Source organism: Rhinatrema bivittatum, chromosome 5, assembly GCF_901001135.1.
Source record: "Rhinatrema bivittatum chromosome 5, aRhiBiv1.1, whole genome shotgun sequence".
In the NCBI taxonomy this organism is placed as follows: Eukaryota; Metazoa; Chordata; class Amphibia; order Gymnophiona; family Rhinatrematidae; genus Rhinatrema; species Rhinatrema bivittatum.
Window position 1 is genome coordinate 299617922 of NC_042619.1, and position 27676 is coordinate 299645597.

At 47.2% G+C, this 27676-nt stretch overlaps 1 protein-coding gene across 1 annotated transcript in view; it reads right to left on the bottom strand.

Moving 5' to 3' along the window:
- Positions 1-27676, bottom strand: part of TGOLN2 (trans-golgi network protein 2) — a 71847-nt gene that overhangs the window by 19016 nt on the left and 25155 nt on the right. Inside the window, exons 2-4 of the mRNA XM_029604168.1 lie at positions 26444-26479; positions 19178-19368; positions 10920-11003 (exon numbers count right to left, since the gene is read on the bottom strand). Coding sequence (XP_029460028.1) covers positions 10920-11003; positions 19178-19368; positions 26444-26479 — 311 coding nt within the window. The remainder of the gene's footprint in view (positions 1-10919; positions 11004-19177; positions 19369-26443; positions 26480-27676) is intronic.

Genomic DNA, 27676 nt, shown 5'->3' on the forward strand with positions numbered 1-27676 from the left:
GGTGTATAGTGCCCGCTTAAACGCCTTCTTTATCACCCTCGACGGATATCCCCTCTCTGAAAACCGAGTGGTCAAGTTCTGAGCCTGTACCAAGAAATCTGCACGATTTGAACATAATCTGCGAAGTCTCAGAAATTGCCCAGTCGGAATGTTGTCGCGGAGTGCCCTAGGATGACAGCTGTTATAGGCCAACAGGGTGTTCCGGTCTGTATCTTTCCGGAATAGTGACGTCTCAAAGTGATCACCCTTCCAACAGATAGCCACATCCAGGAAGGACACAAATGTAGAGTGGATAGTGAAGTTAAATTGAATATGCAAATTCAATGAATTTAACCAGTCAAAAAATACAAAAAACTGTATGTCTGAGCCTGTCCATATTATGAACACATCGTCTATGTAACGTAGCCATATGTGAATGAATGAAGACCATTCCGAAGAATAGATGTTAGATTCCTCATATTCATCCATATACAGGCACGCGAGGCTTGGTGCCATTGTCGCCCCCATGGCGGTCCCCTTATTCTGCTGATAGATCTGGTCTTGAAATTGAAAAAAGTTTTGCGTCAATGCAATCTCCGCCAATTGAACCAAAAAAGGGGTGGTGACCCGATGGGGAGCCGGACGAGTGTTTAAAGCCTTCTCAATAACTATCAAAGCCTCAGATTGGGGAATGTTGGAATAAAGGGAGACTACATCAAGAGTAACAAGGAATATATTTGACTGAGTTATCTCTATTCGGTCAAAGATAGACATAAAGTGGGTAGAGTCTCTTACAAAGGATCTTGAACGGGATACCAGGGGCTTAAGAAAAACGTCCACAAACTGGGATAATGGCTCTAGCAAAGAGCCTATGCCAGATACTATTGGGCGACCCGGAGGACTGGTTAGTGATTTATGGACCTTTGGAAGCATGTAAAACAAGGGCATAATGGGATGAGCAGATACCAAAAATTTAAATTCCTTATTTGTAATCATGCGTGCATCAAGGGCCATTTGGGCCAAGGATTTAATCTCAAGGAGTAGAGACGCAGTGGGATCTGAAGGCAATGGGGTATAGCACGCGGTGTCTCCTAATTGTCTAAGCGCCTCAGCCACATAGTCAGATCTATCCTGAACCACTATGCCTCCCCCCTTATCTGCTGGCTTAATCACGATAGACAAATCCTTGGCTAAATCCCCCACTGCACACGCCTCGTCCAACGTCAAATTATGCCTAATGTACTGTTTTTGGGAACAGATCAAATCAACGTCTCTACACACAAGGCGCTCAAAGGCACCTATTGATGCATCAGTGGCTCCCGGCGGAGTCCATTTCGATCTTGGATGAACCACAGACAAATCAGGGGACGGCACAGAATCTTCAAAGAATAATTTTAATTTAAGTCTCCGAAGGAACCTGTGCAAATGAACCTGCAGATCAAAGTTGTCTCCTCTCTTGGTGGGGACAAACGATAGTCCCTTCTGTAGAACTTGTAGCTCAGAAAAGGAGAGCTGACGGGAGGAAAGATTGAACACGGTATTTTCCTTTATTGCCATGGGTCTACTTGAGACCGGGGCAGACGAGCTGCACGGGTTTGTGAGTTGTTCTGAGAGGGGGTAACTCCTCGTGGTCGAAGCTGTCGAGCCGCGACTTCATACAGATAACACTGCTTTTATGAATCGCTGGAACCAGATTTTGAACAAGTGTTCCTTGGATCTCATGGTCTTAATTATAGAGACCAATCGGGATCTTCATGATTCATTACAAACTGAAGTTTCACAAAAACTGGATTTGATTCAACGCTCTAGCTCTGTGGAATCATTTGATCAACAACTGGGGGAATTCCAGGAGAATCTAAAAAAATTTAAATCTGACTTAAAAGCAGTCAAATACAGTAAATTTCAACGGGACGCAGCTGACTACAGCACAGGATACGTGTATAAATGGCAGGCACAAAAACCCGTAAAGAAGGTCACATTTGCGGACAGCTCGTCCTCCGGCGATTCATCCGGAGAAGAGTCCCGTGCGCAGCGCGCCCGGGGTCAATCCCGTCGTGGTCGCGCTACCGCTGCCCCTACAGACTCTACGGCTCGGATCCAGACATCAGACGGTCCCTCTATTGCTGTGGCCTCATCTGCTTCACATTACTCATCTATAGCAGCGTCTTTTTTAGACTCAGGCCACCCACAACCGAGGTCAGACACACGACAGCTTCGACCACGAGGAGTTACCCCCTCTCAGAACAACTCACAAACCCGTGCAGCTCGTCTGCCCCGGTCTCAAGTAGACCCATGGCAATAAAGGAAAATACCGTGTTCAATCTTTCCTCCCGTCAGCTCTCCTTTTCTGAGCTACAAGTTCTACAGAAGGGACTATCGTTTGTCCCCACCAAGAGAGGAGACAACTTTGATCTGCAGGTTCATTTGCACAGGTTCCTTCGGAGACTTAAATTAAAATTATTCTTTGAAGATTCTGTGCCGTCCCCTGATTTGTCTGTGGTTCATCCAAGATCGAAATGGACTCCGCCGGGAGCCACTGATGCATCAATAGGTGCCTTTGAGCGCCTTGTGTGTAGAGACGTTGATTTGATCTGTTCCCAAAAACAGTACATTAGGCATAATTTGACGTTGGACGAGGCGTGTGCAGTGGGGGATTTAGCCAAGGATTTGTCTATCGTGATTAAGCCAGCAGATAAGGGGGGAGGCATAGTGGTTCAGGATAGATCTGACTATGTGGCTGAGGCGCTTAGACAATTAGGAGACACCGCGTGCTATACCCCATTGCCTTCAGATCCCACTGCGTCTCTACTCCTTGAGATTAAATCCTTGGCCCAAATGGCCCTTGATGCACGCATGATTACAAATAAGGAATTTAAATTTTTGGTATCTGCTCATCCCATTATGCCCTTGTTTTACATGCTTCCAAAGGTCCATAAATCACTAACCAGTCCTCCGGGTCGCCCAATAGTATCTGGCATAGGCTCTTTGCTAGAGCCATTATCCCAGTTTGTGGACGTTTTTCTTAAGCCCCTGGTATCCCGTTCGAGATCCTTTGTAAGAGACTCTACCCACTTTATGTCTATCTTGGACCGAATAGAGATAACTCAGTCAAATATATTCCTTGTTACTCTTGATGTAGTCTCCCTTTATTCCAACATTCCCCAATCTGAGGCTTTGATAGTTATTGAGAAGGCTTTAAACACTCGTCCGGCTCCCCATCGGGTCACCACCCCCTTTTTTGGTTCAATTGGCGGAGATTGCATTGACGCAAAACTTTTTTCAATTTCAAGACCAGATCTATCAGCAGAATAAGGGGACCGCCATGGGGGCGACAATGGCACCAAGCCTCGCGTGCCTGTATATGGATGAATATGAGGAATCTAACATCTATTCTTCGGAATGGTCTTCATTCATTCACATATGGCTACGTTACATAGACGATGTGTTCATAATATGGACAGGCTCAGACATACAGTTTTTTGTATTTTTTGACTGGTTAAATTCATTGAATTTGCATATTCAATTTAACTTCACTATCCACTCTACATTTGTGTCCTTCCTGGATGTGGCTATCTGTTGGAAGGGTGATCACTTTGAGACGTCACTATTCCGGAAAGATACAGACCGGAACACCCTGTTGGCCTATAACAGCTGTCATCCTAGGGCACTCCGCGACAACATTCCGACTGGGCAATTTCTGAGACTTCGCAGATTATGTTCAAATCGTGCAGATTTCTTGGTACAGGCTCAGAACTTCACCACTCGGTTTTCAGAGAGGGGATATCCGTCGAGGGTGATAAAGAAGGCGTTTAAGCGGGCACTATACACCCACCGGGAGTGGCTTTTTACATCACCCATAACCTCTGATGATACATCCCTGAATTGTATTCTCCCTTTCTCTACTGTTAGTAGAACTGTAGCTAAGATGATAAAAAGACACTGGGTGGCTCTTTCTTTGAACGATCTCATGCATGGTTCTCTTAGGTTCACCTTTAAAAGAGGAACGAACTTACGGGATCAGCTGGTGCACACGACAATGTACGAACGTGATTCGCGATTAGACATGAGAGGGGAACATTCCCCGTGTGGCCACTGCACCATGTGCCATCATACAGAACTTTTTACAGCATTTGTGCATCCTAAAACTGGACGAGTGTTTAAGTTATTCTCTAGGACTGACTGCACCACCAGAGGAGTTGTGTACGTGGTCATGTGTCCCTGCCCTCTGTTGTACGTGGGTAAAACCTCACGTATGACTAAGACAAGGATTATTGAGCACTGCTGCAATATCAGATCTGGTAGAATTGACGAGCCTCTGGTGGCACATTGGCTCCAGGCTGGCCACTCCGTCGCTGATCTCTCCTTCCTTGTTCTGGAGGTGGTCCCACACCCTCACCGGGGGGGAGACTACGCCGGGATATTAGGCAGGAGGGAGCAGCGTTGGATTTTTATTTTAGATACAGTTTCACCCAGTGGTCTAAACAAGGAAATAGAATGGCATCTATTTTATTGATTGATCATTAATCTGGTATGTGTGGTTCTGTGTACTTACCGCTTGCAGCATCTCGCGAGAGAAACTCCTTTCTTTCGCGCCTTTTTTTCATTTAAATGGCTGTCACTGGTATGGGGCATTCGCGCTCCTGATGTCAACTTTAAAGGTATGAATTTTCTATGTTATATTTCTTACTTTGCAGCCTGTTTTGTTCCGTTCTTGATTGATGTTATTTTATTGTAGACATAATATTTTGCTGTGGTCCCTCCTGATGCAGCTCACCCGAAACGCGGACCGCGTCGGGGGACTTTACAAGTATTTTTTATGTTCACTTCATTGGAGTTGCCTCACTTAAATGCATTACAAATACCTGAACTTACAATAAAAATAATTGTGAAGTTTGGATGGAACTGTATCTTTGTTCTTGCACTATGTTGATGTGAGAGATTTCAATTACCCCAATATTGACTGGGTAAATGTAACATCAGGACTTGCTAGAGACAAAGTTCCTGGATGTAATAAATGATTGCTTCATGGAACAATTGGTTCAGGAACCAACAAGAGAGGGAGCTATTTTAGATTTAATTCTTAGTGGAACCCAAGATTTGGTGAGAGAAGTAACGGTGGTGGGGCCACTTGGCAACAGTGATCATAACATGATCAAATTTAAACTAATAACTGGAAGGGGGACAATAAGTAAATCTGCAGCTCTAACACTAAATTTTAAAAAGGGAAACTTGGATAAAATGAGGAAAATAGTTAGAAAAAAACTGAAAGGTGCAGCTGCAAAGGTTAAAAGTGTTCAACAGGCTTGGACATTGTTTAAAAATACAATCCTAGAGGCGCAGTCCATATGTATTCCGCGCATTAAGAAAGGTAAAAGGAAGGCAAAACGATTTCCGTCATGGTTAAAAGGTGAGGTGAAAGAAGCTATTTTAGCAAAAAAAACATCCTTCAAAAATTGGAAGAAGGATCCATATAAAGAAAATAGGATAAAACAAGCATTGTCAAGGTAAATGTAAAACCTTGATAAGACAGGCGAAGAGATAATTTGAAATGAAGTTGGCCATAGAGGCAAAAACTCATAATAAAAACTTTTTAAAATATATCCAAAGCAAGAAATCTGTGAGGGAGTCGGTTGGACCATTAGATGACAGAGGGGTTAAAGGGGCTCTTAGAGAAGATAAGGCCATTGCAGAAAGACTAAATGAATTATTTGCCTCCGTGTTTACTAAGGAGGATGTTGGGGAGATACCAGTTCCAGAGATGGTTTTCAGGGGTGATGAGTCAGATGAACTGAACGAAATCACTGTGAATCTGGAAGATGTAGTAGGCCAGATTGACAAACTAAAGAGTAGCAAATCACCTGGACCGGATGGTTTGCATCCTAGGGTTCTGAAGGAACTAAAAAATGAAATTTCTGATCTATTAGTTAAAATTTGTAACCTATCATTAAAATCATCCATTGTACCTGAAGACTGGAGGGTGGCCAATGTAACCCCAATATTTAAAAAAGGCTCCAGGGGCGATCCGGGTAACTATAGACCAGTGAGCCTGACTTCAGTGCCGGGAAAAATAGTGGAAACTATTCTCAAGATCAAAATCGTAGAGCATATAGAAAGACATGATTTAATGGGACACAGTCAACATGGATTTACCCAAGGGAAGTCTTGCCTAACAAATCTGCTTCATTTTTTTGAAGGGGTTAATAAACATGTGGATAAAGGTGAACCGGTAGATGTAGTGTATTTGGATTTTCAGAAGGCGATTGACAAAGTCCCTCATGAGAGGCTTCTACGAAAACTAAAAAGTCATGGGATAGGAGGCGATGTCCTTTCGTGGATTACAAACTGGTTAAAAGACAGGAAACAGAGAGTAGGATTAAATGGTCAATTTTCTCAGTGCCTCAGGGATCTGTACTTGGACCGGTGATTTTCAATATATATATAAATGATCTGGAAAGGAATACGACAAGCGAGGTTATCAAATTTGCGGATGATACAAAATTGTTCAGAGTAGTTAAATCACAAGCAGACTGTGATACATTACAGGAGGACCTTGCAAGACTGGAAGATTGGGCATCCAAATGGCAGATGAAATTTAATGTGGACAAGTGCAAGGTGTTGCATATAGGGAAAAATAACCCTTGCTGTAGTTACACGATGTTAGGTTCCATATTAGGAGCTACCACCCAGGAAAAAGATCTAGGCATGATAGTGGATAATACTTTAAAATCGTCGGCTCAGTGTGCTGCAGCAGTCAAAAAAGCAAATAGAATGTTAGGAATAATTAGGAAGGGAATGGTTAATAAAACGGAAAATGCCATAATGCCTCTGTATCGCTCCATGGTGAGACCGCACTTTGAATTCTGTGTACAATTCTGGTCGCCGCATCTCAAAAAAGATATAGTTGCGATGGAGAAGGTACAGAGAAGGGCAACCAAAATGATAAAGGGGATGGAATAGCTCCCCTATGAGGAAAGACTGAAGAGGTTAGGGCTATTCAGTTTGGAGAAGAGACGGCTGAGGGGGGATATGAAGAGGTCTTTAAGATCATGAGAGGTCTTGAACAAGTAGATGTGACTCGGTTATTTACACTTTCGAATAATAGAAGGACTAGGGGGCATTCCATGAAGTTAGCAAGTAGCACATTTAAGACTAATCGGAGAAAATTCTTTTTCACTCAACGCACAATAAAGCTCTGGAATTTGTTGCCAGAGGATGTGGTTAATGCAGTTAGTGTAGCTGGGTTCAAAAAAGGTTTGGATAAGTTCTTGGAGGAGAAGTCCATTAATGGCTATTAATCAATTAGGGAATAGCCACTGCTATTAATTGCATCAGTAGCATGGGTTCTTCTTAGTGTTTGGGTACTTGCCAGGTTCTTGTGGCCTGGTTTTGGCCTCTGTTGGAAACAGGATGCTGGGTTCGATGGACCCTTGGTCTGACTCAGCATGGCAATTTCTTATGTTCTTATGTAAAATCCCATTCCATCCCAACCTATGTTGCTCCCTGTTGATTCCCTCCTCAAATTTATCTAGTTTTTTGTTTTACTACTGTATTTACTTGTTCTTTGTTCTATGTAAAGGCTATGCCTTTATATATCCTGGTTTTAAGTTATATGTAAACCGACACGATGTGCAAACGGTTGTCGGTATATAAAAGCGTTTAAATAAAATAAATAAATAAAATAAAATCCTTATCTCCAGGATGTAGTACCCTCTAGGTATCTATCAGTCGCAAAGCACTGCACAAAAAGGGAATAGTGTGGGTTCTCCTCTCATAGGTATTCCTATAATCACGGGTCACCCAATCAAGAAACTGAGTGACAAGGTCTGTGAAAAAAGTATGATCATACTGATTAGGACCATAAATGGAACCCATGACCAGTGGCTTCCCAAACAATAATCCCTGTACAATAACATAACGGCCATTAGGGTCAATAAGTGAGGAATGCAGTTGAAAAGAAATGAATTTGTGGATCAATACGGCAACTCCCCGACTATGGGAGGTACTGGAGGCAGCAAATATCTGACTTATTACCTCGTTTTTTTTTTAAGTTTAAGGTGTTCCAAGGGGGACATATGGGTTTCTTGCAGGAACATTTCTGTACTCCACAGTCTGTTAAGCTAAGATAGCACCTTCTCCCTTTTCACTGGGATGCCTAGTCCCGCCACATTCTATGTGACAAATTTAATCACACTCCACCACCAGGACATGAACAAAGGTTAGAAGTTGTACACCTGCCCCACAATAAATAAGAAATCCCTCAAAATCCTGCTCCCAAATACGATCCTGAAAAAAAGGACCATTCTAAATGCAAGGAACATCAGGTACAACTTCAAGAACTTCCAGTTTACAAATCCTGCAAGATGTCAACAAATCCAAATCAGGCGAGGTAGCTGAGCTCTCCCTTGGTGAAAACAGCCGGGGTACATAAACTTATGCAAAACTGATGTCTCCAGTACATCAGCCTCCACAGATAACTTGACAATCATTACTTAACCACTAGCAGGGTCCTCATAGTAGTGAAAAACTCAGTCTGTCTCGCTCAGGAAAACACAAAAAACCAGTCAAGCAGCAAACCAGAACAGATTCCCCCGGCAAAATCCAGAACTGTTAAAAAAAACAAAACAAAACAAAAAAACCCCAACTCACAGCCCTGACACAGTTACGCAGTCATGACCCCATGCCTCTGCTGGTTGCTGAGGCAACGAGGCCAGAAAATCCTTGGCTGCCTGCAGGGATTCGCACCAGTGGATCCCCTGCTCTGTCCAGATCTTTAATTTAGCAGGGTTTATTAAAGCGAAATGCAGCTGCCGCTGTATAAGTTCAGTGAAGATCGGCCCAAACTCTCGGCAGAAGGCAGAGACTCGCACTGAAAAGTCCTGAAAGATTAACATCCGGCGACCTTCGTAGGTAAGTTTCTTGCACTTGCGATAGGCTTGCAAAATATGTACTTTGGGGAGGATTTTAAAACGAGCGCGAATAGCCTACTTTGTTTGCGCTCCAGGCGCAAACAAAAGTACGCTGGATTTTAGTAGATACGCGCGGAGCCGCGCGTATCCGCTAAAATCCTGGATCGGCGCGCGCAAGGCTATCGATTTCGTATAGCCGGCGCGCGCCGAGCCGCACAGCCTACCCCCGTTCCCTCCAAGGTTGCTCCGAAATCGGAGCGGCCTCGGAGGGAACTTTCCTTTGCCCTCCCCTCACCTTCCCCTCCCTTCCCCTACCTAACCCACCCGCCCGGCCCTGTCTAAACCCCCCCCTTACCTTTGTCGGGGGATTTACGCCTCCCAGAGGGAGGCGTAAATCCCCGCGCGCGAGCGGGCCTCCTGCGCGCCGGGCCGCGACCTGGGGGCGGGTACGGAGGGTGCGGCCACGCCCCCGGTCCGCCCCGGGCCGTAGCCACGCCCCCGTACCCGCCCCCAAAACGCTGCCGACACGCCCCCGAAACGCCGCGACGACCGGGCCCGCCCCCCGACACGCCCCCCTCGGAGAACCCCGGGACTTACGCGAGTCCCGGGGCTCTGCGCGCGCCGGGAGGCCTATGTAAAATAGGCTTCCCGGCGCGCAGGGCCCTGCTCGCGTAAATCCGCCCGGTTTTGGGCGGATTTATGCGAGCAGGGCTGTGAAAATCCGCCCCATTATGCGCAAAGTTTAAGATCTTTGCAAGGACTATGCGTGGTCTGGTTTAGTCCCCTGACACGGGCCCCCCGCGATGCACATGTTCAATTCGCAGGTGGTTAGCCAGGTCAGATGGGCCTAATTCCGCTCGCAGCCACTTTTCTAGGATCTCCTGAAGTCTTCCATCAGTGATAGTGTCAGCAAATCCTACAAACCGCAGGCTAGTTCTCCGGGAGCAGTTTTCTAAGTCATCTACCTTAACCTCCTGCGCATGAACCAGTTTAGTTTATCTAATTTGTCAGTCAGTGCTACATAGGTATTCTCGTCCAGTAGGGTGGGGGTGTGGGGGAATCTCAGACAAGGAACTTTTAAAGGTCTGCACTTTCTTAGGAAATCTCATCAAAGCGGGACCCTAGGGCTTTCACTACTGCAGAGGTTAGATCAGCTACAGAAGCTGCAGTGAGCCCTCCGGCTGCTGCTGGAACTTTTATTATAGTTAACTCATTAAAATACTTTTTGCCTTTTTGAGAGGACCATTTAGAATTACAGAAAGCTGTATTTGTTTTCTGGCTAATAGGTATGTCTGAAGAATTTGTTGTTTATTTTATGTTTTTATTGTCTTTTACAATTTACCTATTTTTATTATGTATATTTGTATGTACTCTGCTTTGTATTTGGATATGTGCAGAATATACTTTTTTTTAATAAATGCCTTCTCAAAAGATTTTAATTCAAAAAAACAATTATATTAAGGAATTTGTGTTTATTTCATGATGATAGCTGCTGCCAGAGGTAGCTCAGATCAGAGTTTTTTCAGGGCTAGGGGCAAACAGTATTATTGCTCTTTATGTCTTGCACATTCAAACAGCTGCTCTCCTCTGGTCTCTTAGTGCAGCACTTTAAGGAAGGGACAAATTCTAACATCTGTACCCAAAAAAATACTAAGACATATATAAATAGGGTTATGTGCAGAATGCCTAATCAAAAGGCAGGAACTACTACTGCAAAGACAAGAGGATCGCCTCTCTGCACACCCCAATGCCAGCACCCACTAATCCACATAAGATACCCGTGAGACAGAGCAAGCCCTGTCTTCTTCCTATCAGTGAAATTAGGGTGGTCCTATGTTGCTAGCTCCCCTCTACTATCAGAAGAATGAATATAACAAACAATTGACCTGATCTCAGGGTAGGCAGTTTTAAAATGGGGAGTTGAAATGGGGGTGTGTTCTCCTACCAAAAAACACAAATCACATCATTAAACTTATAACTGGAAGAAATGAGGCAGGAGAGACAGATCAGAGGAAGGGCTATGTGGATATTTACCTTGTGATCCAGGCGCTGATATTCTCCAGAATTTGGTCTTCGAACACCCTTCAATTTTCTTCCTTCCAGGACAAAAGCGATGATCTTTCAGAAAAGAAAGGTATTTAGCAACTGGGAAATCTTAACCTTGTTCTGGCCAATTTTAACTCAACTTCAATACTCATATGTGTTTCTGGGAACAGCTTCCTGGCATCCTCTTAGGTGCTGTTTTTTTTTTTAAGGTGGGGAAAGAAATAAACCAAACCTTCATGTATGAATTAAATAATATTCTACAAAAGATCCTCCTGCAGTCTGAACAGGCACAAAGGACCTTGGAGCAGCTTCCAGAACTAAGAATGATTACTTTGCTCACTCTTTCAAACGGGCCGATACAGTAAAGCGCGGCAGGGCTGGCGCGCCTTTTAACGCAAATTAGACGCGCGATTCAGTATAGGCACTTGCGCGTCCTTAACGCGTGCCGAAAATGTCGCGTAACAATTAGCGCCCGCTGCATGTAGATGGTATTTAATGACAGGATTAGTTATTCCCCTCGAGACAGTAACGCCCGTCCACAATAGTGCGTCTCTAACAAACATTTTTTAACCTGTATATTTAGCGCCTACCCTGACCCTGGCGTTAGTGTGGTGCTGTGCTTTGTGACAGTCAGATTCGGACAGCATCATGGACTACATGTATATATTGGCTTTGGCGATCTTTTTCCTATGGATGAAAACCAGAATAAGAAATGCTCGGCGAGCGAATTCTAGACGAGCGATTGGAGACAACAGCCAACAGGAGAACCCAGCAGCAAGACCCGAGGAGGTATGTATATGTGTTTGTGAATAACGAATGGCAGCATCACAGGCATCTGGATTTGGGCGTCCCTGAGGCTCCGCAGGTCCAGTGGAGAAATGGATGCCTCTACGGACACTGGGAGAAGGACACCGTGCCAGGCCTTCCTCCGGCATCTAGATTTGGGCATCCCTGAAGCTCCGCTGACTGCTGTGCAGTTGTATAATTACTTCCATATATTTGTTAAATGAATTATCAATATTTTTTTATTACGTTATGCTGATTTTCTTGTGTTGTGTTGTTTTTCATGTAGGCACAGCAGGACAGAGTCGTCCGTGCACAGGACAGGGCAATCAGCAGACCAGGACGTATCTTTTGCCCACGGACAACTCTCTTTGGCATGTCCGAGTGAGATGTAGTCCAAACATACTGGCTCAGCTCACGGGCAATCCCGTTCCTATGTGAAGATCTGCGCTGTGACCTTGAGCCCCTGGCCAATCGCCACCATGCTGTGCCAAGGTTGACGAAACTTCTTGGTGCCTTAAATGTTTTTGACACCGGAAGTTTTCAGAACCCCATGTCATTGTGGGTATGACCCAAGTCTCCTTCTCACGGCATCTGGCACAGGTCTTGAAGGCCATGATGAGGCAGATGAGGAAGTACATCATATATCCTACTGATCCAGTGGAGCTGCAACAGATCTGCAGTGGGTTCATGGCTATTGCAGGGATGCAGAACGTGTTGGGTGCTATAGACTGCACCCATATTGCGTTTCCTCCAAGTCGGAGGAAGAGAGTTCGTTCCGGAATTGCAAGCACTTCCATTCAATGAATGTTCAAGTTGTTTGCGATGTATACCTTCGAATTCTAAATGTGGTTGCGAGGTTTCCTGGGAGCTGCCATGACGCCTACATTCTGGCGCATTCATCTATGGGGACCCATTTCCCAGAGGGGAAGTAGGGTGAAGGCTGTGTACTTGGTGACATCGGCTACGGCCTGGGATTTTATGTCATGTGTACAGGGCTGGGATGTTAGGTATACAATTATGTGTACTTTTATATATATGATGTGTTTATGCAGTTAAGTGCTGTGAAGTGGTCTTTGATGAATCCCTGATTATACCCCATATAAGTGATGGCGGCTATGGCTGTAAGCTCTGGTTGCTAACTCTGCGCTACTCTCTACGCACAGCGGCCGAAAAACGCTACAATAGGCTCATGGCAGTACCAGAAACATGACCGAGCGGACTTTTGGAGCTCTGAAAGGCCAATTCCGATGTCTGGATCATTCTGGGGGAGCCCTGCAGTACAGTGCTGAAAAGGTGGCGAGCATTATTGCCTGCTGCATGCTACACAACATTTGTCAGCGATATGGTGTGGATGCAGAGATAGCAGAAAACTTGCCGCCAGATCCACCTGTGGAACTGGCTGCAGAGGCGGACAACACTGCACGGGGGAAAGATGTCTGCCGAAGGATCATCGATACTTATTTCTCGTGTAAGTTCTTATCTGTTATACATTCATTTCTTGTTAGAGATCTGCTAGGGAGCTAGCAATCTGTTATAAATCTGGTGTGTGTTAGACTGTGAGCTCCTGAAGAGGGAGGAGTTAGTAATCTTGTAGTGTCTCAGATATCGTCTTGCTAAGGAGTAGCAATCTGTAATGAATCTGATATAGTTGCCATCCCTGGGCCGATGGCAGATGACTACACCCCCAAGAGGGACCACCGGCTGGGCTTGGGTATGGAGACAGACACACATAGTTCTTTTATTAAACAGGTTATTAGAAACCACCAGAGGTGGCAGTAGTGAGCTGATATGCCCGGCAGGGCTGTAGTCCCTCAGGTACTGGAACAACGATGCCAGGATGGCTGAGCTGTTGAGAAACTGTAGAAAGTGAGTAGGCAGAGTTCATGAATAGAACTAGATGACAAAACTCACATAAGGTCTGAAGTAAGCTCAGGAGCTGGAAAGGAGAAGCGAGTACCTGGTTCCAGGGAAAGCTCTGAGAGAACGATAACTCACATTTGTTTGTAGCAGTGATAGCTTCCAGGCAGTAGAGAATCTTCAGTGTTCAGGAACATGGGCCCTCGAGGAGCGAGTACCTCTGATAAGTCCGAGAAGGCAGAGTAACTTGGAGGAAACGTGGCCGAATCCATATCCGAATCCTCTCCTTGCTAACTCAACAGCTCAGCCATCCTGGGATCGTTGTTAACATTTTCAAAGACCTTTAAATATTGGAAGCAGATGACGTCATCTCAGGGGGACGCCCCTGAGGTTCGCGCCCTTGTTGGTACAAGAGTCGGGCCGCGCGTGCCCTAGGCATCAGGACAAAATGGCGGAGTTGCAGCGTCGAGTCCGTCCGGGGACGCTGGAGGGAGACGGTATGGATACGCCGCGGCAGCCAGCCATCCATCAGACCCAGAGGGAGTCGCCACAGAGGTAAAGAAGGCGGAGTGAAGACGTCGAGCAGCGACGGTCGCAACATTTCTCCATACTGATGTGGCGTTTTTATTCTTGTACATAGCTCTGCAAAATTTGAGATATAATCCTTTTAATGCCTATACAGTATGTTACATCTTGTTTTGTGTTTCTTGTTTTGTGATCCATCCATCAAACAAGTTCCCAGCAAGTAGAAAAGTGTAATTTCTCTTTATGAAACAAATAAAAACATTTTTTTGGAATTTGTCCTTGTCTGCTCTGTGTTTTCCATTGCTTCATTAATTGGTCTTGATGTATAAAATTAATAAAATGTGCATCGATTTTAGCCTCAATAAATTGCTTCCTTTTGTTTTTTTTTTATTATACGTTCTTATGTCATTTCCTCCGTTATTTCGGTGTCCATGAGGCTCCGGGGACCAGTGGAGACATGGACGCCTCTATGGATGCCGGGCCGGGTCTTCCTCCGGCGTCTAGAATTAGGCGTCCCTGAGGCTCCGCGGGTCCAGCGGTGACATGGACGCCTCAACAGACGCTAGGAGAAGGACGCAGGATGTTTGAATGTGTAACGCCATCCCCTGCAGCCATGCCCGGACATTTTGTGATTCTTGCTTGTCGAGATGCCACGCAGGAGGCTCCCGAATATTTCAGAGGGTGATGTGAGGCTCCTGGCCCAGCTGATCGTGGACGATGAGCACCATCTGTATTTCCGCCCTGGGCATCCGCGGGACCAGGATCGGGCCGATGACGTCTGGTGGACGCTCAGGGTGCATTTCAACGCCCAGTCATCCTTCCCAAGGGAGGTAAGTTCGTAGGTCTCTGTTGTGGTAGGCCAAAGTCTCATCTAGGTTGCTTGGAGAAAAAAATCAAGTTCAATTAAATTTAGTGTTTTGGTGTGGTTGATATGGGTCAAACATCTGAGGGAAAAGCTGTTTTGCATTGCAGGGGGTCAGAAAAGAAAAACTGACACTTAGGGATAGATTTTTAAAGTTATGCGCGGGCATAGATTTGTTCGCGCAACACGGCGCGAACAAATCTACGTCCGATTTTATAACATGCGTGCGCTGCCGCGCGCATGTTATAAAATCCAGGGTCGGCACGCACAGGAGGGTGCACAATTGTGCAATCTGTGCGCAGCTGAGCAGCCTGCCTCCGTCCCCTCCGAGACCGCTCTGAAAACGGAGCGACCTCGGAGGGAACTTTTTTTCCACCCCCCCACCCTTCCCCTACCTAACCCACCCCCCAGCCCTAACTAAATCCCCCCCCCTACCTTTATGCAGAAAGGCAGGCGGTAATTGGCGCGCGCTGGCGCGCCATTCCCCAGCCCAGGGGCTGGTTCGGAGGCCTCTGTCACGCCCCCGGGCCGGCACCACGCCCACGGCCCCGCCCCCGGAAGTCCCCGAATGCCATGAGCCCCCGACATGCCCCGGGACTTACGCGCGTGCCGGCAGCCTATGCAACATCTGCACGTGTAAATCCGGCTGGATTTACACGCGCAGGGCTTTTAAAATCTCCCCTTAGTTTGTTGTGTTCGAATTGCTTGTTGCCTCAAAGGGATCAGAAGCAAAGTAAAAGTAAAATAGCTAATTAATATTTTTTCTATTTGTTTTCTTCTGTCGCCAGGTTGAGGCATTGAAAGAGGGCCCGAAGGCTCAGAAGGGAGGAGCCGGAGTAACTGCAGGGCCTGCGCACCCACAGAAGACCGGCAGAAGGTATGTGCTGTTCGTAACCCTTAAAGAAATTGAAATGTCATGCTTACGATGATGCAAGAGGTGAGGTCTTATTTAATAATGGCTATAAGAAATTTATCCGTCCTACCATTCTGGATCTTTGCATGCGCAGCAGTAATGCTTTCGCTTTTTCTCTTTTCAGAGATATCTTCGGAGGAAGAAGAGGAGCAGTAGCTCTCCTCCTCACCTGCAGCCTCTCCCGCACATTCACCACCACCACCACCTGAATTCTCTCCCCAACAGCCTGCCCCCATCTCTCCTGCCCCACCAGCTATGGGGGACGAGGAGGACATCGTCGTTGACGATGTCCGCCCGGTCTCTCCAGAGCATACAGGTGCGGGTCGACGGCCGGAGGCCAGAACAGCATCCGGGAAAGGGCCATCAGCCCTTGAGGGACGCCTGGATGCTGTGCTGGCTCTCCAGGTCCAGTTGACCCGCAGCCTGGATGACCTGAAGGGACTGGCGGTGCAGGGGTTGACAATCCTTCTTGACCTGCGCCATGGCCAGCAGAAGATTATAGAGCTGCTGTGCTCAATGGCAGCAGCACAATCCCTGTTGGTTATGGCGCGGGCTCCTGTCGGACGGCCACCATCTCCCCATCGTCAATGACGATGATCCTCCTCTTCCCCAATGGCATGGTCCCTTTCCCTATCAGAAAAGGTTTTCTAGTTTCTAGTATGTGTAAATAGTTTAAAAAATATATATTTTTTTTAATTTGGAAATTGTATGAGTTTGATTATTTAACGTTTTTGGTTTTTTTTAAAGAGTTATTGAATGAAAGTATTGTGTGTTGTGAGGAGTAGGTTGTAATATAAAAATGAAACGTTATTTTATAGATAAAACAAACTTTTATTTAATAAATATTATGGGTGGTTAAGGGAACGAAAAGCTGAGGCGCCATCTCTGATGGCGCTGATCATTTCCTTCATCAAAATCGATTGAGAAGCCAGTGCACCGTTGATGTTGGCTCAGATCTGCCTCAGTTCCTGGAGCATCAAGTCATTATATGTTGATCCTGTTGAGAGGTAATTCCAGTCATAAACTGCTCGCTTAGCCCGTCAATTCCAAATAATGCCTATTCCAGGTCGCGTGATATTGTTGCCATTTCCTGTTCCGGTGCAGCAGCAGCCTGTAGCAGAGATGGTTCTGATGCTACAAATGGTTCCAGGAGTACAGATGCCTCAGGTTCTTGGCTCACTGAAGACACATCGAACAGGTTAAGTGTGACAACTTCCTCTGTTGAGACGTGTTGGCTGGGGGAGTCAGTGTTCGACATCGCTTTTTGGACGGCTGGCTAGAACTTGTGCCTTCCCACTGTTGAAGATCACCGTACTCTGGGCTCGACCTGTGCAATAGTACGTTTTCCAGCCATGATAATTTCTGAATGGGGAAAAAAAAAAAAAAAAAAGAAGAAATGGGATAAATGAATGGAGAGACAGCATGATGGAAATAGCCGAAAGCAGAATTAATGAAAAAAATAGTGAACCAGAAACATGAGGGGCCCATGGGCAGCATCAAGCAAGAGCCTGAACTTGTGCCTGCAGGCTGTTGCCTATCTCTGGACTTTGCCTCTACCCGTGCAATCGAATGTTTTCCTGGCATGATTGTCTGAATGGGAGAAAAAAAAACGGAGAAAATGGATTAATGAATGGAGAGACAGCATCGAGCAAAGACCCAAAATCAGCAAAATGAAAAAAGAAGGACCCTGAAAGAAGAGGGGCACATGGACAGCATACAGCAAAGAGCCAAAATCAGCAAAATGAAAAAAGAAAGACCCAATGGACAGTATCTAGACGCCGGAGTAGGAGAGGGGGCGTCCTCGCTCAGATGCCCTGCTGGTCATCCGTAAAACTAGCGGGGCCTACGACAAGGACGTCCATGCCATGGATATTGGTCGGAGAGAGGCAGGAACGTCCATGGTCGTAGGCCCCGCTACCTTCCAACGTCCATGGCCTGTGGTGGAGAGCCGCTGCCTTCAGCGCCCGGAAAGGTTGGTAGCGGGGCCTACGACATGGACGTCCAACGCCATGGACGTTGGTCAGAAAGAGGTGGTAACGTCCATGGTCGCAGGACCCGCTTCCAACCTTTCTGGGCGCTCCAGGCAGCAGCCCTCCGCCACAGGCCATGGACATTGGAAGGTAGCGGGGCCTTCGACCATGGACGTTCCCACCTCTTTCTGACCAACGTTCATGGCGTGGACGTCCATGCTCGGAGGCCCCACTAGTTTTACGGAGTCATGGACATTGGTCGGAAAAGAGGCAGGAACGTCCATGGTCGCAGGCACTGCTACCTTCCAACGTCCATGGTCTGCGGCGGAGGGCCACTGCCTTGAGCGCCTGGAAAGGTTGGTTGGATGTTCGAAAGTAGCGGGGTAGGTAGCTAGCGTGGCCTCTGAGTGTCCATGACTCCCGGCGTCCATACGGGGCCTGTTGGAAAGAAGTGTCCATTAGTATGCCTCCTACCTGCTGAGAGTAAAGCGTTGCCGATCTTCCGATAGATATCCAAAGGAACCGTTGTAACCGGTCTGTCCTGGCCCGACCCAAATACAAAAGGACTTTCTTACTTGGAGATGCGACTTATATACACGTTCAAGGTAGTATTATGACGCGGCGATGATGTCACGAAGGGGGAACAATGGGATAATTTTCAAGATCGATGAAAATTTTGGAATTCATTACATTTTCGAAATGACAACTCCTGTTCCATTGAAATGACATATATGGAAGAGCAACAATTTGTGCAGCGCACCCAGGATACTGTATAGACACATTCTATAACGTCCTATACAGTAAAATCGATAGCGAACTCCGACTGCGCTTTAGGAGCACCTTTGGCGCCGCTTTGATTTGCATCTAATTTGAATACTGAATCGCACGGATTGAGAAACCAAATGCGCGCGCGTCAAAGGTGCAGGCGCTGGACACAGCCACACTTTATTTTACGCGTCGGTACTGAATCGGCCTGAAAGAGAGAAACAAGCCATTAACTCTAATGAAACCTTACTGAGAGTAATGGCTTACTTTTTTTTTTTTTTTTTTAAGTTAATCATCACATTTTGTGGTCTGCCTCAAAATTATTGACCATGCTAAGAACTGGATCAACAAAACTGAAGCCCCTATTACATTAAACAAAACAAAAATGTTCTCCTTTCTTCTGTGACATAGTTCCATACACTTTTTTTTTTTTTTTTTTTTTTTAACTGGAGGCAATTCTACTTCTCCTGAAGTAAGAAGCCTCACAGCAGTGGAATGGGACAACTAGCCTGACACAGTCGACACTGCCAGATGACACTATGAGCAGTGCACAGAACCCATCACCCACCTTTCTTTTATTGTGATAGGCAATGTACAGCGCCGCCACAACAATGGCAGTGGTCACCAGGTAGGCAAAGAAATGGCTGCTCGTCGTCTCCATGTTTGACGCCTTGTCATTTTGAGGGTTCAGTCCCTGTTTATTACTCTCTTTACCAGCATCATCTCCACCACCTAGGCCATTTTGTTCTTCGTTAATCTCTGTTGAAACATAGAACATTTAGTTTTTAGCTGCACGTTTAGCATGCAATTTCTCCATTGGTTTATAAACATGGATGATGTAATGTGCAAGGTGTGCTGCTAAGGGGATGGTGCATACAGATAGAAAACAAAACCTAAAGAACCAGACATTTAGATTATACAACACCCTCTCAGATCCTGCTGAACTTAGAGCTATGCGAGCATGGCTCACAGATTGTGAAGAAAGTATTAAACTACTAGCTAAAATCTGCTGAGATTCCCCAGAGGCCCCTATTCACTGTTCTTCCCTAGTCTGTATCCAGCACTCCTTTCCACCCTCTTCTGCCCTACCTCAGCACATCTTTTCCTTCTCAGCTGTTCCCAGCAGACTTTGATCGACCTCCCCAGCTTTACCCCAGGGCTCCTTTTCCCCATTCTTCTGTAAAGGATCCATCCCCAGCACACACGGACCCTGCTTCCCCAGACCAAACCCAGCACACACCGAGCCCCCCTCCCTTGACCAATCCCAGCACATTCTGACTCGCCCTTCCCAGCTCGACCCCATACACTGTGCCCTTCCCTCACTGATCCAGCCCTAGCCCTTCCCCCATCCCTGCCCACTCTGAACCACCCTCCCCAGCTCAACCCCAGTACACTCTGCCCTCTTCCAGATTGACCCCAGCACATGACCCACCCTCTTATCCAAAATGAAATAAAGGGGGGGGGAACACCCCCCAAACCCACAAATAAAGAGCTTTCCACTCAAGTAGCCCCCCACCCCATCATGGGTCCATGGATGTTCTGGGGCTCCTGCAGCCCATTAGACACTAATAGCATCTTTAAAAAAAACAAAACCACACACTTCCAGTCCCAGTTCAGTGACACACCACCCCCGCTGACCAAACCCACTTAAATAGGCCTCACGAGCCCCCAATCCAATGTGGTTCTGAGTCTTCCGGGGGCAGGAGCATTTCCCACTTGCGGCTGCTCTGACATGTCAAAATGGCTGCCAGTCAATCTGAGGCTGGCACTATTATGTTGTATGGCAACTGGCAATCAAACTCCGGCAAGACCTGGACCCATGTTGGGGTGAGGGCTAGGTTGGGGGTTCTGGGGGCCAGTGAGGCCTATTTGTGGGTTTGGATGGCTGGAGGCAGAGGCGGGATTGGTTCTATTTTAAAGAAAGTAGTGATTAGTGTCTGGGGATTATCTGAGACTTCCGGGGCTGCACACATTTACCTCACCAGCTGCCGACAGACAACATCTGGCAATAAGCGTATTATAAAGAAGGATCACTTTGGGCACTGCTTGTATAAATAAATAAAATAGCTACAAATCAAATCACTCACTACCTAATTTCTCACTCTGCAAACACCCCGCATCTAATCAGACTAAACCAGACACATTGCAAGAGCTTTCCTATGCACACTGTACCTGTGTAATCTGACCTCTTCCATACACATGCATGCTACTACCTCCATCCTAAGGCACACTGATTTGCACATCAATGCAGTCATCTTTGCTGTGGATCAAAGGGGAGCAATATCTCTGCACAGAGGCGAGTTCCTGCCTTGACAGCATTCACAGCACTGAGGCAGGCTCTCAGTCCAAAGAGAAATCGGCTATCCAGGCTTATGTCACCAGAATTCAGAGATTTGGGGCCATGCAGTTAGTTACACTCAGGCCCCACCCAAAATCACACTTCCAATACAGGGAGTTTCCAGCATGTGTGGAGGAGGGGGAATTATAAGATTATCATTCCCTATTGCAGTTAGGAGCTCCTGCTAAAAGAGAGCATCTACATAGGAAAATTAGTTCTTACCTGTTAATTTTCATTCCTGTAGTACCATGGATCAGTCCAGACCATGGGTTGAGCCTCCTGACCAGCAGATGGAGACAGACCTAAACTGAAAGGGTATCCTACATGAGGACAGAGTCTACCCTGTAGCCCTTCAGTATAACCATTGTCAAAGCAGAAAAACATGAAGATAAACACCATGCAACAAGCAAGTAACAGAAGAACTCGAGCAATTAACAAGAGAACTCTTGAAACTTTAAAGTAGTACAAACAGTGAATGAACTCTGTGTATGGACACTCTTGCATGAATGCCCACAACCATCACTTAGGTGCTTCCGGTGCCTCTTATGAATGAACACATAGAAAAGAAAAGAAACATGTGGAAAACAGCATTTGAGGAAAGTTTAAGAAGCTTCGAGCGGAAAGAAAGACAGTAAAGGGAAGGGCGTCTGGACTGATCTATGGTACTACAGGAACGAAAATTAACAGGTAAGAACTAATTTTCCTTTCCCTGTATGTACCCAGATCAGTCCGGACCATGGGATGTACCAAAGCTTCCCTAAACAGAGTGGGACCTTGACAGCCCCGCTCGAAGTACCTGCCGACCAAAGGAACCAAAAACTGGCGCCTGAACATCAAGGCGGTAATGTCGAGCAAAAATATGCAGAGACTTCCAAGTAGCTGCCCTGCATATCTCCTGCGGAGAGACCGACTGGCTCTCCGCCCAAGAAGCAGCCTAAGAGCGCAAGGAATGAGCCTTAAGGCCCTCTGGGACTGGATGTCCCTGACAGATGTAAGCCGACGAGATCGCCTCCTTCAACCAGCGAGATATCGTAGTTTTAGAGGCCTGCTTGCCCCGGTTGGGACCACTCCATAAGACAAAAAGATGATCCAACACTCGGAAATCATTAGTTACCTGAAGATAACGCATGAGCACGCGTTTCTCATCCAGACGGCGTAGATCATCCCCGCTAGAGCTTGCTATGTCCGCAGGAGAGAATGCGGGGAGCTCCACCGACTGATTGACATGGAAGACACAACCTTCGGCAAGAACGACAGGACCGTCTTAAGAGAGACCCCGGAGTCTGAGAAATGTAAGAAGGGCTTACGGCAAGACAACGCTTGGATCTCAGACACCCATCTGGCGGAGCAGATAGAGACCAAAAACACCATCTCAAGCGTCAGATCCTTGAGGGTAGAGCGGTGAAAGGGTTCAAAGGGAGCCTGACAGAGAGCCCGGAGGACCAGATTCAGACTCCACGAGGGACAAGTAGGACGCAACGGCGGCTTCAAATGTTTGACCCCCTTGAGAAAACGGACAATATCCGGAAGAGACGCAACCGCGTAGCCTTCAAGGCTTCCCAAGAGAGAGCCGAGGGCAGACACCTGTACCCAGAGCGAGCCGAAGGAGAGGCCCTTAGAGATGCCACGCTGAAGGAATGAGAGGACTAGCGATACTGGTGCCAAACGTGCTGAACACCCGCTTCCTCGCAGATGAGCTCGAAGACCTTCCAAACCCGGACATAGGCGAGGGAAGTAGAAGTTTTGTGAGCCCTCAAAATAGTGGAGATGATGTCCTCAGCATATCCCCTCCGCCTCTGCCTCCTCCGTTCAAAAGCCATGCCGCAAGACAAAAGCGGTCCGCCTGCTCGAAAAATACGGGACCTTGGCGGAGAAGTATTGAAGATGGCCGAGACGAAGGGGACCGTCCGATGCGAGGTTGACTAGGTCCACGAACCACGGCCTGCGAGGCCACTCGGGAGCTATGAGAATGACCAGACCTCTGTGAAGCTCTATCCGTCTGAGCACTTTCCCTATGAGGGGCCAAGGAGGAAATACGTACAAAAGGACGTCGCGCGGCCAAGGAAGGGCCAGAGCATCTACCCCTTCCGAGCAGTGCTCCCTCCAGCGGCTGAAGAACCGAGGAGCCTTGGCGTTGTTCAGAGCTGCCATCAAGTCCAGGTGCGGAGGACCCCACCTGCTGATGATCAGGGCCATGGCGTCAGACAGCTCCCACTCGCCTGGATCAAGGCGCTGACAACTCAAGAAGTCGGCTTGAACATTCTCATTGCCCGCGATGTGAGAAGCCGCGAGGCACTCCAGGTGTCGCTCGCCCACGCGAGAAGCCGACTTGCTTCGAAGGCCACCAGGCGACTCCTGGTGCCCCCCTGGCGATTGATGTACCCCATGGTGGTAGAGTTGTCCGAGAGCACCCGGACTGCCCATCGAAGCAGTGGGAGAAATGCCTTGAGTGCCAGATGAACCGCACGAGTCTCCAGGCGGTTGATGTGCCAGCGAGACTGGGCTGGGGACCAGTACCCCTGCGTGGCCTGAGACTGGCAAACCGCTCCCCAACCGGAGAGGCTGACGTCCGTCGTGACTACCATCCACTGCGGGGTCCGAAGGGACATTCCACGGAGAAGGTGCTTGAGCGATAGCCACCATTGTAAGTCACTGATGGTAGAGTCGGAGAGCAGGAGCTGCGTCTGAAACTGTTTCGATACCAGCTGCCAACGGGTCAGCAAAGCTCTCTGTAAAGGACGCATATGCGCAAATGCCCAGGGGACCAAGTCTATCGTGGAAGCCATGGTCCCCAGGACCTGCAGATAATCCCATGCCGTGGGAAGAGGCATGGAGAGGAAGCTCTGAACCTGATCCATCAGCTTGAACGCTCTCGAGTCCGGCAGAAAAACCTTGCCGACGCGGGTATCGAAGCGAGCCCCCAGGAACTCTAAGACCTGGGTCGGTCGGAGATCGCTCTTGGAAAAATTGACGATCCATCCCAGGGACGAGAGAAGAGCAAGGATGCGGTCCACCGCCTGGCAGCATAGGGTCTCCGAATTGGCCCGGATCAACCAATTGTCCAAGTACGGTGGACCAGCACACCGTTCTTCCAGAGGGCTGCCGCCACCACCACCATCACCTTGGTAAATGTGCGTGGTGCCGTGGCGAGGCCAAAGGGCAGGGCCCGAAACTGGAAATGTTGGCCCAAGATGTGGAACCGGAGAAACCTCTGATGTTCGGAACGGATCGGTATGTGCAGGTAAGCCTCCATCAGATCGAGTGAGGCCAGAAATTCTCTGGGATGGACCGCTGCTATCACTGCCCACAGGGTTTCCATCCGGAAATGGGGCACGGTTGACAATCTTGAGATCCAAGATGGAACGAAAGGAGTTGTCCTCCTTTGGGACCACGAAGAAGATAGAATACTGGCCGGCGCCTTGTTCTGCCACCGAGACCGGGAGTATCGCCCCCAGCCTCTGGAATCTGGTAAGAGTCTGAGTCACAGCGGCCCGCTTCCGGTGGCCGCACGGAGAGACCATGTACAGGTCCGGAATGTTGCGAGTAAATTCTAAGGTGTAGCCTCTTTCTATTGTTTCGAGGACCCACCGGTCTGACGTAATTTTGGCCCATTCCTCCACGAACAGAGACAAACGTCCACCTAAGTTGGGAAGAGAGGGATGGACTGGCGGATTCTCACTGGGAGGCAGGCTTGGGCGCGGGACGATGGGGAGCAGCATCTCAGAAGGCCCGACGGCCTCGAAAGGACTGAGACCTGGAGGAATTTCCCCTAGAGAAGGCGCCCCTTGCTCTTGGGTGATATCTGCATTGGCCCCGGAAACGGGTACGAGTAGGAAAGAAGGATCTAGCCTGTTTCGGGCGGTCCTCAGGCAACTTATGAACCTTGTTTTCCCCCAAGGATTTAATAAGCTGCTCCAGGTCCTCACCAAAAAGCAACTTACCTTTGAAAGGGAGAGTTCCCAGCTGTGCCTTGGAAGATGAATCAGCCGCCCAGTGTCGGAGCCAGAGGAGCCGTCTGGCCGAGACCGCCGAAGCCATCGCCTTCGCCTGCACCCGGAGCAAGTCATATAGGGCATCCGCCTCATAAGCTATAGTGCCTTCTAACCTGTCAGCCTGCTCTGCCTCTGCAGACAGGAGGTCTTGGGTGCTGAGTAATTGTTGGACCCATCTAAGGCTTACCCGCTGCATGAGACTGCTGCAGATCGACGCCCGAACACCCAAGGCCAGGATTTCAAAAATGCACTTGAGATGGAATTCCAGGTTGCGATCTTGGACATCCCTCGAGGCCGTAGCCCCCACCACCGGGATGGTGGTATGCTTAGTGACCGCCGTCACAGAAGAGTTCACCTTAGGCATTTTCAATAAATCTAAACACTCCTCCGGGAGGGGATAAAGCTTTTCCATGGCTCTCCTGACCCAAAGACCCGACTCGGGGGCCTTCCATTCCCTGAGGAGCATAGGGTGGAAGGGAAAAGAGCATGGCAGAGCCCTGAGCCCTGCCAGGACCGGGTCAGAGGAAGCTGGCATCGCCGCCAAAAATACGTCCACTGGGGGACACTCAATCCCCAATTCCTGTGAGATGAAGGGGATAAGAGGCTCCAATTCCTCCCTTCGGAAGAGACTGAGAACCCAGGGGTCATCCCCCTCCAGGGAGGGAGAGGCATCAGCCGAATCCGGGTCCTGATCCAGATCCTGAGTCTCCAGGCAGTCCAAATAGCGTTAGAAACAAAGACAGAAAAGTCCCCAAAAGGGACAAAGAAGACGACAAACAGGGAACGACAGGGTGAGCTGTTCCATCTGCTGAAGACAGACAAATACTGAAGGGCTACAGGGTAGGCTCTGTCCTCATATAGGATACCCTTTCAGTTTTGGTCTGTCTCCATCTGCTGGACAGGAGGCTCAACCCATGGTCTGGACTGATCCGGGTACATATAGGGAACTGTATTTTATTAATGTTTTCTTGTATTCCCCCCCCCCCCCCCCCCAAGAACATTTTGTAGGCGGGGGAATATAAAACTATGAAAATAAAGCTGTGCGGCTTATAATGGTGTTCCACCATTATAAGCAGTATGACTAGTTTGTGAGCAGGGCCAAGACCTGCCCTGCATATATACAAGCCTCAAATGGGAACAGACGACAAGGGAGGTCACACATCTTTGACAAAGAAACTGACCAACCAAACAAACGGGTAAGAAACAGTGCCCCTAGAGAATGGGAACATTTTAAAGTGGTGTACAAGCTTGTAAAATCCAGGGTCAGTTATGGGAAAACACAAATCACTTTGTATTAAAATTACCCATAAACTCCAGTGGGCCTACCTCTCATTCCTTGGCTATTTCTATTTTACAGAATGTGAACATTTTCTTTATGCTGTTGACAGGTTATTGTTACAGGGACAGTAAATGTCTGCAACTGCAGATAAGAAGAACTAATTAGCAGAAACCCAGATCCTTCCACCGACAGCTGTTCTAGAAAGGGCAGATTATCACAGCTCACCTTCTATTATTTTCAATTCTTCATTGTCAGCATCACCTACCAAGACAGGCAAAATTTGGATGAATGAATCATCAAAGCAGTCACTATAAGTCTATGAAAAACTGATGTGGTCTCTGGGAAACAGGAACAATCAATTGAGAGCATATGATCACAGTTTTCTGTTTAAATGAATAACAAAGGTAAAACAGAATATAATAAGAAACAGAGATTAATGTGTGTAAGAATGAATGAGATATGGTGTGATAACATGTCCATTGTATTATATTATATTCTGGTCAGGATGACATTTTTCTGGTTTGTGCATAATTTCAGACTCTGAGATAGAGTGAATAGTAATTATTGATCGATATAATTAATACGTTTTCATTTGTTGATAAGACAGGAATTTCATACTTGGGTCAAACACACTGCAATATAAACGATAAACTCTATATGTTAATATGAGCTTGTATTTTTTCCACTAAAATGAAAAGTTATTTTTTTAAAAACCCAAACACAGGTATCATATTTACAATTTACAACCACCTCCACTTACTATGGAAAACATTGGAACTGTAGGGAGCTAGTTACATGAACACAACTCCCCAGTCCTAGTTAATCTGAAAATGCAAGGGTTATATTGAAAGCTTTGCTTCTGGCATTTAATATCCTACAAGGGTCAGGCCCCGATTATTTCAGGACCAAAGTGCATAAGTATGTGTTGGGCAAGAAGTTACATTTTGAGCTGACCAGGAGAGCATTCCCTCATGTCAGAATATGAACTTGGCTTCTCTCATGCGTAATACCATCTTTAGGGAACATATTGCCCCAACATTTACGTACGTCATGCAGCGGACGTGCTGATATTTAGATGCCATTTGAAAACATTGTTTTCTGCTGCTTTGGGGTATTACATATTGGTACGTCAATCCCCTGGGGCTGGTATGGCTGCTTGGAATAGTCATTGGGATTTTCCTTTCCAGTTATAGGGGGTTTTTTTTTTTTGGGGGGGGGGGGGGGGAGGGTACAGTTTCTACTCTATGTCAGAGATTGTTTGATGGTATGTGGGCACTGTTTTTATTAGCTTGGATAAAGTTGGTATCTATGTGTGTGTGATTTTATACATAAATAAAAAACACACATAACATATATATATTATATATAATATATGAAAATGAAATATGCTTAGGTACCAGATGTCTGTTGGTGACTGGTGAGGTGTGCATGTGCATTCCACCAGTCCCTGATAGACTC